Source organism: Typopeltis vanoorti, chromosome 15 (genome assembly GCF_054136105.1).
Source record: "Typopeltis vanoorti isolate ZY-2024b chromosome 15, IOZ_Tvanoo_1.0, whole genome shotgun sequence".
Lineage (NCBI taxonomy): Eukaryota > Metazoa > Arthropoda > Arachnida > Uropygi > Thelyphonidae > Typopeltis > Typopeltis vanoorti.
The window spans coordinates 55,236,404-55,250,624 of record NC_143563.1 but is presented as its reverse complement, the minus strand read 5'-3'; the positions used below and the strand labels follow the sequence as shown (position 1 = coordinate 55,250,624).

Genomic DNA, 14,221 nt, shown 5'->3' with positions numbered 1-14,221 from the left:
ATCTCCTTGATACACAATGCATTTAAGAAATCTCACAGCCAAAAGTCACAAGGATTGAGATCAGGCGAACTCAGTGGCCATGGCATGAGAAATGCATGACTAATGATTCTTCTGTCAGAGAAATGTCGTCGCAAAACATGCTGTACCTGAAGTCCAATGTGGGGTGGTGCACCATCCTGCATGAAGATGGTCGAATCGAGACATCCTCTTTGCTGCATTTGTGGAGCCACAAAGTTCTGTAGCATATTGGCATACCTGTTAGCATTGACGGAATAGGTCACTGGTCCATTTTGGCGATTTTCCTCGTAAAAGTATGGAGAGATGATAAAAGATGTCATAAATCCGCACCACACTGTGACTTTGGGCGAGTGGATAGGCATCTACAGACACGTGTGGATTAGTTGCAGCCCAAATGCGACAGTTGCGTGTGTTAATATCGCCTTTCAAATAAAAGTGCGCTTCGTCACTCCATAAAATCTGCCATGGCCATGCATCATACACTTCCATGTGCGCTAAGAATCTCAAAGATAAGTCGATTCATGTGGTCGCATCACCAGGGCATAATTCTTGAACATGACTGATTTTATAGGGGTAAAACTTCAACATCTGATGTAGGATTTTCCACACCATTGTTTATGCGATATCCATTTGCCGGGATATTGCTCATGCACTGCTGGTACCCTGCACATTCGTCATCTCCTGTTCCACAATAGCAGTTGCAACTTGTTGGTGATTGATTGGTTTGCATCCTCAGCCCACCTGCACTGCTAGAGTTCCAGTAGTTTCAAATCACCAAATCAGTTTTTTTAAGTTTGTTACGCTAATCGGTCCTTTTCGTAAATTTTTCATATGCCGAAAATCACGAGGACAAGCACTGGCATTAGTGTTCTGCTGATAATAGAGTTTGACTAACAAAGCACGCTCATGTAGGGTAAGAGGTATTGAAAAGCAGTTCGTCTACGAATGATAAGAAATCTCACAGGCTTTCCTTTCATTGCATGATCACTCACAAGAAATGCGATAATGCAAATTAATGTTCGGTAAACTCGGTAAACAGCGCCAAAATTTCCCCTGTTGGTGACTTTTGGTACTTTTTTTCGTTAAATCGAATCCCCATGTTCTGCTGTGCACATCTACCGAATATTGATGTGTTTCGTCCAATACATTACTCGCTAGAGGGCTCTGAACACTTGACTTTATTTTATAATCACCCGGTACATTAAATTTTTTAATTAAATTACATTTCTTTTGGTCAGATATCGCTGTAGCTTTGTTGTATGTAATATTGTGATGCCATTCCAAAGATCGGATGGAAGCGATGTGGCTAACTCATTGTATAGAGAAAATGTATCTTGGTTTATTTGTGCTAGTTCTGATCTAGTGGCTGCAATTCTTTCTCTCAAAATCGCTAGTTCCATTTTTCGGTAAATTCTGTTAGCTTTGGTTGTATGGAATGCACGCTTGATTTGGATGAACTTCGGTACAATTTCATTATCTCAACATCAGATTAAAAATATCAGACAGTTGATGAAGTTCAGATATTTAATGCGTAATTTCTCTAGTTGTGCAACTTTATACCAAAAGCACCACACTGTGAGCTTCTAATTGTAGGCGCAGGTTTCTGTGGGTTAGCAGTTCAAAAGAAAGATTCCAGCATTGTGATATGAAATTTGTCTGGGGATGCATCAGATCCATATTAATATCTAGAATATATGGAGTACCAAAAATACATAAGATAGATATTCCTTTAAGACCGATAGTGGATGGAAGAGACTCTCCAACCTCGAATTTGGCAAAACACCTCACCAACATGATTTTACCACACATAGGAAAAACAACAACATCCATTAAGAACAGTGCACATTTTATTGAGAATGTAAAGGATACATACATAGAACCTTCAGACATCTTGGCAAGTTTGGATGTAGTCAGCCTCTTTACAAATGTTCCCAGAAAAGAAGCAGTGAATCTCCTTGAAGACCTTTTTCCAACGAACATTGTAGAACTATATAAACATTGCATAAAAAATGTTTTTCATGTATCAAGACAAATTTTGGGAACAAAAAGAAGGACTAGCAATGGGCTAGTCCCCCTCTCAATAGCTTTATCTAGTTTTTTATATAGAAAATTTTGAAAATAATGCATTAAACAACTATCATAAAAAACTGAAAATTTGGCTTCGTTATGTAGATGATATTTTCATCATATAGACAGAAACAATAGAGGAACTCACTGCTTTTAAAGATTATCTTAATATAATTTACACAACAACATAAAATTCACTTTGAAAGAGGAAGAACATAAAAAACTTCCTTTTCTTGATATCCTAATAGAAATCAATGAAAAAGATAATAAATTATCTTTCTCCATTTATAGAAAGCCCACCAACACAGGAAGATTTCTTAATGCAGCCTCACACCACCACCCCAGGCAAGAAAGTAAGTTTAATAAAAACCTTCAGGGACAGAGCTTACAATATTTCCAGCACAGAAAAAAAGAGAAATGAAGAATTACATTATTTATCACAGATCCTAAAAACGGCTTAGAAAAATTTCCTCTAGTCGCCGACTAGACTTAAAATCAAGTCTTCGTTCATGAGGACAAGCGCCGTGGTGTGCAAACGCCACATCCACTGAGCTACACAGGCTCTGATTAATTTGTTTGCTACTGTAAAACAAATTAACTAAAGAAATGGTCACAGATAATCATAAAAAAGGAATATATTTCATTCTTATATGGTGTCACTCCATTTGTTATCAACAAGTGAAGGGAACAGTTGTCTGCAAATGTACTGAACATAATTTTGTTATTACATGATACAACTGAAACAACATGACAAATTTTAATAGTGATCTTCAATACCAAATTCAAACTATTATTATCATTTTCAAATTGTACAATATCCATTTCCATTATTGTGCAATTGTACAATAATGGAAATTTAACTATAGTTGAAAAAAATTATTTCAAATACTCATCATCATCATCAAATTCCTGACATGTGTCCTCAAGGGGTGTACAGGATATGATAGTACTACATGAAAAATTTACATCATTACTAACTTCCTATCTACAATTTTACTCCAAATCAGTCTGTTACTTGTCAACACTCCAACATTATCAGATCTTATATTCTATCGTCTAAGGAACTTTGTACCGTATCAATCCACCTATATCTTGGTCTTCCTCTGGGTCGTTTTGCTGCCAACCTGGCAGAGAACACTTGTTTTGCTAATCTTTCTTTGCCCATTCTGTTTAAGTGACAATACCACCTGAGATTAGTTCTGCTAACGCATTCCTTGATGCTGACAATGTCAAGTTCTTTCCTAATATCCTCATTTTTAATATGATATTGCCATTGATGCCATCTATACATACACACCTCTAATCTTTCTCAGGACTCTCATATCTGCAGTCTGTGGTCAAGTGTTTTACTTCTGACCCAGCTCTCAGATCCATAAGTTAAAACTGGTTTGAACACCATCTTGTATACAGCTAATTTAGTGTTCTGACTAATTTCTCTTTTATTCCATATGAATTTATTCAATTGACTTCCTATCATACCAGCTTTGTTGATTATGTTGTCTATTTCCATATTTAATTTACCATCTTCTCTAAAAATCGTGCCTAAATAGCTGAAATGTTTTACTTGTTCCACAGGTTCCCTGTTCACAACACAGTTGACATTTTCAACAATTCTACCTATTTTCAATTTCTTTGTCTTTTTAATACTGACCTTCATACCATATCTATTACAACAGTTATTCAATTTAGTCAGGGAATCTTGCAAACTTGTAGTGGATTTATTTAGAAGTATAACATCATCTGCATAAAGCAAAGAGCTGACATTAACATCTCCAATTCTGATATCATGTTTAATACCACTTTCCTTCATAATGTGATCCATATAGATAATGAATAACAGAGGGGATAATGTACATCCTTGTCTCACACCAGATTTAACATTAAACCATCTTCCTGTACTTCCTTCAGTTCTAACTGCTGACTTACAACTCAAATAAAGACTAAGTATTGCTTGATATAATGCCCCATTGACACCATATAACTGTAGCATATTGAATAGCTGTCTCTCTTGGCACCTTGTCATATGCCTTTTCCAGATTAACAAAACTTAAATACAGATCTTTGTTATATTCCTATGCTTTCTTAACTATTTGTTGTAAAGTGAAGATCTGATCCTGACAGCCTCTATTTGGCCTGAATCCAGCACCAAACTTTTCTTCCACAATTCTTCTCAACCGTTTCTCAAGTATACTGGCATAGATATTGCTAGGAACACTCAGTAGGGAAATACCTCTGTAATTCTCACATTCAGTTTTATTTCCCTTTTTATATATGGGTACTATGAGAGCTCTACTCCAATCAACGGGAATTCGTCCCTCTGTCCAGGCCTTCTGAACTATGCAGTGCAGTCACTGTAAGACTTTTATACCTCCATACTTGAGCATTTCTGGTCGAAGATCATCTACGCTTGCTGTTCCACATTTCATGCTTTTGATGGCTTTTTCTATTTCAAGTATGGATATGTATTCCTGACTGCATGCCTGTTGAGTGTTTTGTACACTGTGCTATCACTGCTTGTTTCATTTAGCAATTTTTCAAAGAAATTACTCCATACTTCAAGGATATCTTTTTCTCCCGATTTCGTGTCACCTTTATCATCTCTAACTCCTTTTACAGTACTCTTTCCTCCATTTCTAAGCTTCTTCAACAACCTCCAGAATATTTTTCCACCATCATGATATTTATTTTCTATGTTCTTGCCAAAGTCCTCCCATGACTTTTGTTTAATCAGTTTTACACAGTGTTTAGCTTTTTTACATTTGTCTCTGTAACTCTCTAAGAGCACAAGTGGACTTATTTGCCAGGAACTTTTGATATGCTTTCTTCTTTTCCTTCACTGCCTCTTTAACATCCTGTGTCCACCATGGAGTTCTGATTTTTCTATCCTTGCAGACTACCTCACCACATGCCTCTCTGGCTGAATCAATGAGGGTTTTCTTCAAGGCTTGCCATTGAATCTTCAAGGTTTGGTTCCTGGTCTCAAACTCTTTCATTTTTTCTTCAATAATCTTTGTGTATTTTAGCTTACAGTTCACGTCCTAGAGCTGCTCAACTTTTATTCGCTTTATGACTTTCTTACATACCATTGTTTTCAATATGAAATTCAATTTTATCCTGCTCAAGATTAAATAGTGATCACTTCCAATTTCAAATCCTCTGTATACCTGGTGTCCTGCACCTGGGAGTAAACATCACTATCAACAATAACATAGTCAATGAGACTTTTCTTATTCCTTGCTTCTTCTCTCCATGTGAATTTGTGCACATTTTTATGTTGGAACATGGTGTTAGTAAATACTTTACTCTATAAAAATGGTAATATCATGAAATGAAAGGATCTTTTGTCAAACAATACTGATAGTGTACTCCTGACCCTCACTGCCATTATGCCAAATGAGTATCATGACTATTTACATACAAAAAGCATGAAACTGTACAGAGCAGAATTTTGACAGTCCATATTTCTATTGTAAAAACTATAAGAATCATGATGCAATAAAATTATCTTATTCAAAGAACTATTTAAGTGGTGGTGTAAAAATCAAATGAGAATATCAAAAGTTATGTTGACAATTTTAATAATAATTTAATAATTTTACATAAGGTTACGAATGAATTAGGGTAAGTGGATCCATCTTTTGCCAGCCACAATGCTGTCAAAAGGGAGACCCCAACAGGATGATATCTACAATGTTAGCAAAATACTGGAAATAAAGTTATTTTTCCATTATACTGTAAGTAAGCTATATTATCAAAGCAGCGCAAAGATAAAAACGTGCATTCTGATCTTGGAAATGTAAAAATGTTCTAACTTAAAACTTATGTAGAATTTCATAACTATAAGATGATATTGATTCCCATGATATTGTTTGTATATTACAGCTGAAAAGGGAAAATAATAATTACCATGAGTACATTATTACTCCATAATCAGAGATGTGGTTAATATAGAAAACTGATAATTACCTTTATCATAGTTGATGTCTGCATATCTGTTAACTTCTTAATACACCTCTGACCAGCTACAATATTACACACCTAGAAAAGCAACTGTAACGGTTAAACATTAAAGCAAAAACAATTATACTTATGCATTACAAGCCAAGCACAGCAAATGAAATTTTATTATATTTACTTATTAATGATAATATCAGTCTAATACCACCATCTCAACAAAAAAAAAAAAAAAAAAAAAAAAAAAAAAAACATGATTATTGAATTAAATAGTCTGGATATAAGCCTACAAATAATATGGATGAATCAAAAATAATGTATAGCAGTAATACTTCGGAACTAAAACAAACTGAAATAAAAAAAAACAGATTGAAATAGTGAATTCATACAAATATCTAGGATAAATCATAATCCAGCTAAAAATTTCAGCTAAAATAATACCAGGATGGAAATTTAATTTAACAATTATAGAAAGATATTTAAAAATAATTTACCAAACTGCCTAAAAAGAAAGATCTACAACCAGTGTGTACTCCCAGCAATAACCTATGATAGTGAAATCTGGAGTCAGACTAAAAAATACCTAGAGAAACTGAAAATGAAACAGAGAAACATAGAAAGAGCTACTTTGGAGATAACCCAGTTAGATAAAAAGAATAATACACTTGGATTAGCAAGCAAAGAAAGGTAATGAACACTGCCTTAGTAATAAAAGGCAACAAATGGTGCTTGGTAGCACATGTGATGAGAATGTCTGACAACAACATTCTCATCACATGTCCTACCAAGAGAACTAGGCAAAGAGAACAACAGAATAGACAACAAGAACTTATTGGAAACCAGGTAATCAGTCATAAAATGGGATGATGATATAAGATGATAAGATGTTATGGACATTTATAGTGGAGATTCTCATAGACAAGCTTATATGTTGGTTATGAATTACTAAATAACTTAAGGAATTGAACAACGTAGATAAGAATATAAATTAAATACACTTTAATAAATATTTCCGATATTTCGGCAACGTCACGTTGCCATTTTCAAAAGGAATTTACAAAAAAAAGGCACGTGCATGTAGGCAATACAACACAGTAACTGAGAACGAAGAGATGAAGCTATTGTTCTCCTAAAAGTCCTGATGGTGCCATCTAGCAGGCTAAGTAGGTCTTCTTGGCCGTTGGGCTGCTGATGTAAGCCTCCCAAATTTGGGGCAGTCCCATACAACCAAATTTGTTGAGGTTTGGAGAATTTCTTAGGCTGAGGTTGATTCCATAAATAGTCTTTCGAATTTGTATTTGCTATGGTGTATTACTGTAGATTTCTTCCACCGTATTCTGTGGCACGTATCCAGAGCATGGTCTGCAAGACCAGAATGACTGTACTTGTGAAAACGGATGTAGTCCTTGTGTTCAGAAATTCTAATATTCGCTGTCCTGCCTGTTTGGCCAAAGTAACACAGTTTATAACTGCAAGGGACCTGGTATACACCAGGTAGGTCTAGGGGAAGTGGTTGGTCTTTGGAGGAGCAGATAAGGGATGCCAATTTTCTGTAAGGCCTATAACAGGAGGTCAGGTCATGTTTTCTTTAAGATTTTGGTAAGTTTTTCTGAGGTGCCTCAGATGTAGGGAATGGTGATGGATTTAGAGTAATCCTTGTTGTGGAGGGGGCTGTGGTTTGTAGGTTTTAATATTTTTTGGATTTTTTTTTTGCGTGGGGGGTAGCCATTAGCTGAGAATGTGATTTAGTTCAGTGTTTAAGGCCATGTCGTTAGAACAGATTAGTTTAGCCCTGTTGCATAGTATTTTCACCACTCCATATTGTTGTGTGTGTGGGGGGGGGGAATTGTTGGTGAATGTATTTGCCTGTATGGGTGGGCTTTCTATAAATTGAGAAAACCAAGGTTCCATCAGGCTGGCAGGTGACTAGTGTGTCTAGGAAAGGGAGGCTGTTGTTTTTCTCTTTTTCCAGGATGAACTTGATTCTGGGGTGTTGGTTGCTTAAGTGTGTTAAGAAGGAGAGGAGTGTTTCAGAGCCATGTGGCCAACTAGTGAACACATCATCAACATAGTGAAGCCATATGGTTGGTTTTTGTGGGGCAGAGGCTAAGGCTTTTTCTTCAAAGGTCTCCATAAAGAAATTGGCCAAGGGTGGGGAGAGTGGTGAACCCATGACTGTCCCCTCTATTTGTTTGTAGAATTTTCCCTGCCAAACGAAATAGCCTGAGTTCATTGTGAACCGAAATAGGGCTGAGATATCGGGAGAAAATTTAGCTTGGATTAGCTCTAAAGTTTCCTTGAGTGGGACATTTGTGAATAAGGAGGAGATGTCAAAGCTGACCATTATGTCAGTATGTACTGGAGTGTAAGGTTTTCTATGCTGGCTTTGAAGTGGGCTGAGTTTTTTTTATGTGTGATGGTGTGTAGCCAGTATAGTGTGTGAGCTCTTTGGCCAAATGTTTAGCTAATTTGTATGTGGGGAAATCAATGCCATCCACTATGGGACGTAATGGCACATTTTCTTTATGTATTTTTGGGAGTCCGTAAATGCGGGGGGGGGGGGGGGTATAGAGTTAAACGGCTTTAATCTGTTGGTAACTTCTACAGGCTAAGAAGTAACTTTCTTAAGGAGCCTGTGAAGTTTTCTAATTTGTGAGTTGATGGGACTGCATTCAATAGGGAAGTAAGTAGCCCAATCTAATAGAAGAGCATTAAACTTACCTGTGTAGTCCTCTTGGTTAAGTACTACAGTTGCATTTCCCTTATCCGCTTTGGTGATAACTAATTCTTTATTATTCCTCATTTCCTGTAGAGCTTTATATTCCTTGTTGGATATGTTGGTATTTGGTGGTCTTGCTTTGGAGAGGGCACAAGCTACATCTAGTCTTACACTGTTGGCGATTTGATGTGGAAGGTGGTGGATTCCGCATTCGATCTGGATCATAATATCCTCACTAGGTATTTTTCTGGGAGCAATGGCGAAGTTGTGGCCACGTGAAAGCGCATTGAATACTTCATGCTTCACGGTGACTGAAGAAAGGTTGATTATGATGTTGGTAGCAAGTTTTGGATTGACGGTAGAGTTCTTTTTTAATTTTTCGAATTTGTTCATTTGTCGGCCTCATATTTTTTCAAATTCTTTGTCTGCAACAGTACACGAGACGTTCATGTAAAATAGACCAAAGTTCGTAATTTAAAGTGCACGAAAGCTCATCTTTGAAGGCACGAATAGCTTCGTTAATGTCCGCTAAGAGAAACCGTGGGGCGGTGAACCTTTGAAGAAAAAGCCTTAGCCTCTGCCCCACAAAAACCAACCATATGGCTTCGCTATGTTGATGATTTGTTCACTATTTGGCCACATGGCTCAGAAACACTCCTCTCCTTCTTAACACACTTAAACAACCAACACCCCAGAATCAAGTTCACCCTGGAAAAAGAGGAAAACAACAGCCTCCCTTTCCTAGACACACTAGTCCCCCGCCAGCCTGATGGAACCTTGGTTTTCTCAATTTATAGAAAACCGACCCATACAGGCAGATACATTCACCAACTATTCCCCCCCACCTCACAACAATATGGAGTGGTGAAAACACTATACAACAGGCTAAACTAATCTGCTCTAATGACATGGCCCTAAACACTGAACTAAATCACATCCTCAACACTTTCTCAGACAATGGCTACCCCCCCCAAAAAAAAAAATCCAAAAAATATTAAAACCTACAAACCATAGCCCCCTCCACAACAAGGATTACTCTAAATCCATCACCATTCCCAACATCCGAGGCATCTCGGAAAACTTCAAATCTTAAAAAAAAAACATGACCTGACCTCCTGTTATAGGCCTTACAGAAAATTGGCATCCCTTATCCGCTCCACCAAAGACCAACCACTTCCCCTAGACCTACCTGGTGTATACCAGCCATTGCAGTTATAAACTGTGTTACTTTGGCCAAACAGGCAGGACAGCGAATATCAGAATTTCTGAACACAAGGACTACATCCGTTTTCACAAGTACAGTCATTCTGGTCTTGCAGACCATGCTCTGGATACACGCCACAGAATACGGTGGAAGAAAGCTACACTAATACACCGTAGCAAATACAAATTCGAAAGACTATTTATGGAATCAGCCTCAGCCCTAAGAAACTCTCCAAACCTCAACAAATTTGGTTGTATGGGACTGCCCCAAATTTGGGAGGCTTACATCAGCAGCCCAACAGCCAAGAAGACCTACTTAGCCTGCTAGAGGGCACCATCAGGACTTTTAGGATAACAATAGCTTCATCTCTTCATTCTCAGTTACTGTGTTGTATTGTCTACGTGCACGTGCCTTTTTTTGTAAGTTCCTTTTGAAAATGGCAACGTGACGTTGCCGAAATATCGGAAATATTTAATAAAGTAATTTAATTTATATTCTTATCTACGTTGTTTAATTCCTTAAGTGATTTAGTAATTTATAGTGGAGAGATGCACAAGAGGGGCTAAAATGGAAGAAACATTCATCCAGAAATGAACTGAAGCTGTTGATAATTACAAATTATCATTGTGGTTGCAGATGTATAGAGTAACAACAGTTTCTCTCTCTCTCTGAGAGAGAGAGAGAGAGAGAGAAATTATTTGTAGGATTATTTTCTCTCTCTCTCTTCTACACACACAGCTTGGAAGGAAATCAACATGGACACCATACAAACAGCCATAACTCCTACCTTAAGCGGACATACTTTCCACAAGCATATCACAGTGATGGGAATTTTGAACCATTCTTCCTGTAAGCACATAATGAGATCCTGGACTGTTGTGGGACAGATGTCCTTTGACCTCACCTGGCACTGGTTCATCCCACAGATGTTCAACAGGGTTAAGATCAGAGCTCTGTAATGTTTCTACCAATGTGCTATCACTGCTTGTTTCATTTAGCAATCTGTCAAAGTAATTGCTCCAAACATTAAGAATATCTTTGTTCAGTTTTTATAATCTCTTACCAGTAACCTGAACTATGAAATTGGAAGTGTCACTGTAATGGTATGTTCCTGTTTTTCCTAGTTTGGCCTTGAACCTCTATTTGTGGTATCATGAACCTCGAATTCTGAGAGGTATCTGAACATTCTGGACATTGCAATGCTTCCTACTTTGTGGCATCCCTACAGAAATGACCATTGCTTCAGCAAGACAATGCAGCATGTCATAAGGCTACTGCTATAACTGCATAGTTTGGGAACATGAATGTGGTAACATTCATGTTCCCAAATTCTGAGTTCTAAATTTGCTGTTAGAACTGAAAGAGGTATCAGAAGATGTGCACACTATCTCACAGCTGACTGAATATCAATCAGGTGTGACACAAGAGAGAACATTATCTCCACTATTATTCATCTATATGATAACATTATCAAGGAAAGTAGCAATAAACCAGATATCAGCTCTTCACTTGATTCTGATGATGTTATACTCCTAAATAAATCCAACACAACTGTGTTGACTCTCTAACTGAAATGAATAATTGTAATGAATTTCATATGAAAATCAGTAGTAAAAAAAAATATGACTATGAAAACAAGCCAGAACACTGAAAGCATCATCTACATCCTAAATAAAGAACTTCTAGAACAGTGGTGTTCAACCCATCGATCGCGATCAACCGGTCGATCTCTTGTGTAATTCCTTACTTACAAATTTAATTAAAACTGAAAACATAATATTATATTTATCATTATTTTGCATTATTTTTAATTTGCTTTAAGTGTATTGCTATTGTTTATTTATTTTTTTGTTATAATTGTCAAATCAGTAATTTTCTTATGAGTCCGGGTAAATGAATTAATTTGGATCAGTGGAAGTCAAACAGTGAGCCGAGTGAATACAATTATAAGCAAAGTGTAAAAAACTCGATTGTAGCTTAAATATTCCAAAGCACATTACATCGATTTATTACTTAGGTTAAGTCCCATGTGAATATTGTAAAAAAATAAACTTTTTTTGTCTCGGTATAGTTTGTATTAGATGTTTTTGTAAATAACTCTTTTGAACCTAACGGTATATACTGCTTTAATAAGAATATGTTAGAGTGTTAAAAACAAAGGCAATGTTTTTGTCGCCGAAGCTGTACATGGCAGCATTAGAAAGATTGTTATTGAAACTTGTATGTATGAGAAAGGCTTGCAGGCTCTAAGTGTAAACATCTCTGAAGTCAGTCAGAAAGAGTTCAAACAACTTTCCGATGGCTGGCAACTTACAATCAAAAGAAAGCGGAAGAGAACAAAAGGAATGCTGAACTTGAAACTTAAGATGAAAGACTCATACCGATTCTTTTGGGGTTGCCAAGCTTCATGTGAGGTCTCAGAGGAGGCCTAATAAAAAGGGACTGAAGCAAGCAGAAGGGGGTCCCAGTTCCAGAATTGCTGTCAGAGAGGAGGCCGCCCGGTCCAGAGTCGCCATCAGAGAGACTGCCCAGATCCACGTTGCTTGAGAGAGGAGTTTCCTGCTTCCAGAAAGGAACTTCTCGGTTCAAGACGTCGCTAGAGAGAGACTACTTCTAGGCTGCAGACAAGGTTTTCAATTGCCGAAAGGAAGAGTTTCCATGCCAGGTTAATGTCAGACATTCACCAGTGTGAATGTCAGACATTCACCAGTGTGAATGTCAGACATTCACACTGGTGAATTTTCATTACAATTTGATGAATCAAACGACTTCACTGATATTGCTCAGTTAATGGTATTTATTCGCATGGTATTTCAAGATTATTCAAGTAAAGAAGAACTTTTGAAAATTATACCATTATTGGGAAGGACTAGGGGAGAAGACATTTTTTCAGCATTTGATGAATTTGTGAAACAACGCAAACTTCCACTTTTTAAACTTGTGTCTATTACTACTGATGGTGCTCCTGCAATGATAGGTAATAAATCGGGCTTCATTTCATTATGTAAAAACGATGACAAATATCCAGGTTTTTTAACGTACCACTGTATTATTCACCAACAAGTACTGTGTAGTAAAAGATTAAACACAAAAGATGTTTTGGATTATTTCTCTATTTCTGTAATCAATCTGTTGTTTTTTCTAACTTTGGTTTTCCAAAATAGAGAAATAAATATTTTATTCCAATATATTTGTTTTTTTTTGTTGTATTAAAATATTTGTTTTATTAAAATAATTAAAAGTGATAAATAAATTTTTAAATACACAAATAAAGTTTTTAGTTGTGTATTTTTTTTAGTTGTTTATTCGTGCGTAATCAGATATCAGGTTGGGGGAACGTGATCTACATAAGAGAGTAGATCACCAAATAACTTTTTATAGAAAAGTAGCTCGTGTAGTAAAAAAAGGTTGAACATCACTGCTATAGAACAAATGAAACATTTCAGCTATTTAGAGTCGATTTTGGGGAAGATGGCAAATTAAATATGAAAATAGACAACAGAATTAGCAAAGCTAACATGCAGAGTATGTCAAATGAATAATTTTATATGGAATAAGAGAGTCAGAACAGCATGTGGTGAGGTTGTCTGCAAAGATAGAAAAATCAGAACTCCATTGTGGATTTAGGAAGTTAGAGAGGCATTCAAGGAAAAGAAGCAAGCTTTTCAGAAGTTCCTGAGAAGTAAATCAGCTGGTACTCTTAGAGTATATACAAAGAAAAATGTAAGAAAGCAAAGCACTGCATAAGATCAACTAAACAAAATTCAAGGAACGACTTCAGTAAGAACATAGAAAATAAATATCAGGAAGATGGCAAAATATTCTGAAGGCTATTGGAAAAGCTTAGAAATGGAGGAAAGAGTACTGTAAAAGGAATCAGAGATGATACAAGTGACATGAAAACTAAAGATATTCTAGGTGTCTGGAGTAATTATTTCAGTAACTTGCATGGAGTCAACAGAATCACTGCAGGAGACCACTCAACCATGTATCATAATGAACTTCGAAGTTATTTACACTCCCTGCATTCAAAATGCATTTCACTCACCAATTCTCCAAAAAATCTATTCCTCACATCTTTCTTCACCCATCTTTATACAACATCTAGGGATGGCCTCTTGTTCTTCCCATCTGAACATTTACTCTTTTTATAATTCCTTCTGTATAATCTGGTAGAATCCCTTAACTAACTTGAAGATCTCTATTATATCTTCTCTTTTCCTCCTATCCACCAAACTCTGTAATTCACATTCCCTCAA

At 36.5% G+C, this 14,221-nt stretch overlaps 1 protein-coding gene across 1 annotated transcript in view; it reads right to left on the bottom strand.

Moving 5' to 3' along the window:
• The window catches only part of AGO1 (protein argonaute-1), a 322,424-nt gene that overhangs the window by 133,377 nt on the left and 174,826 nt on the right, over positions 1-14,221 (bottom strand). The window contains exon 8 of the mRNA XM_090405013.1: positions 6,052-6,123. Within this exon, the coding sequence (XP_090261139.1) occupies positions 6,052-6,123 (72 nt within the window). The remainder of the gene's footprint in view (positions 1-6,051; positions 6,124-14,221) is intronic.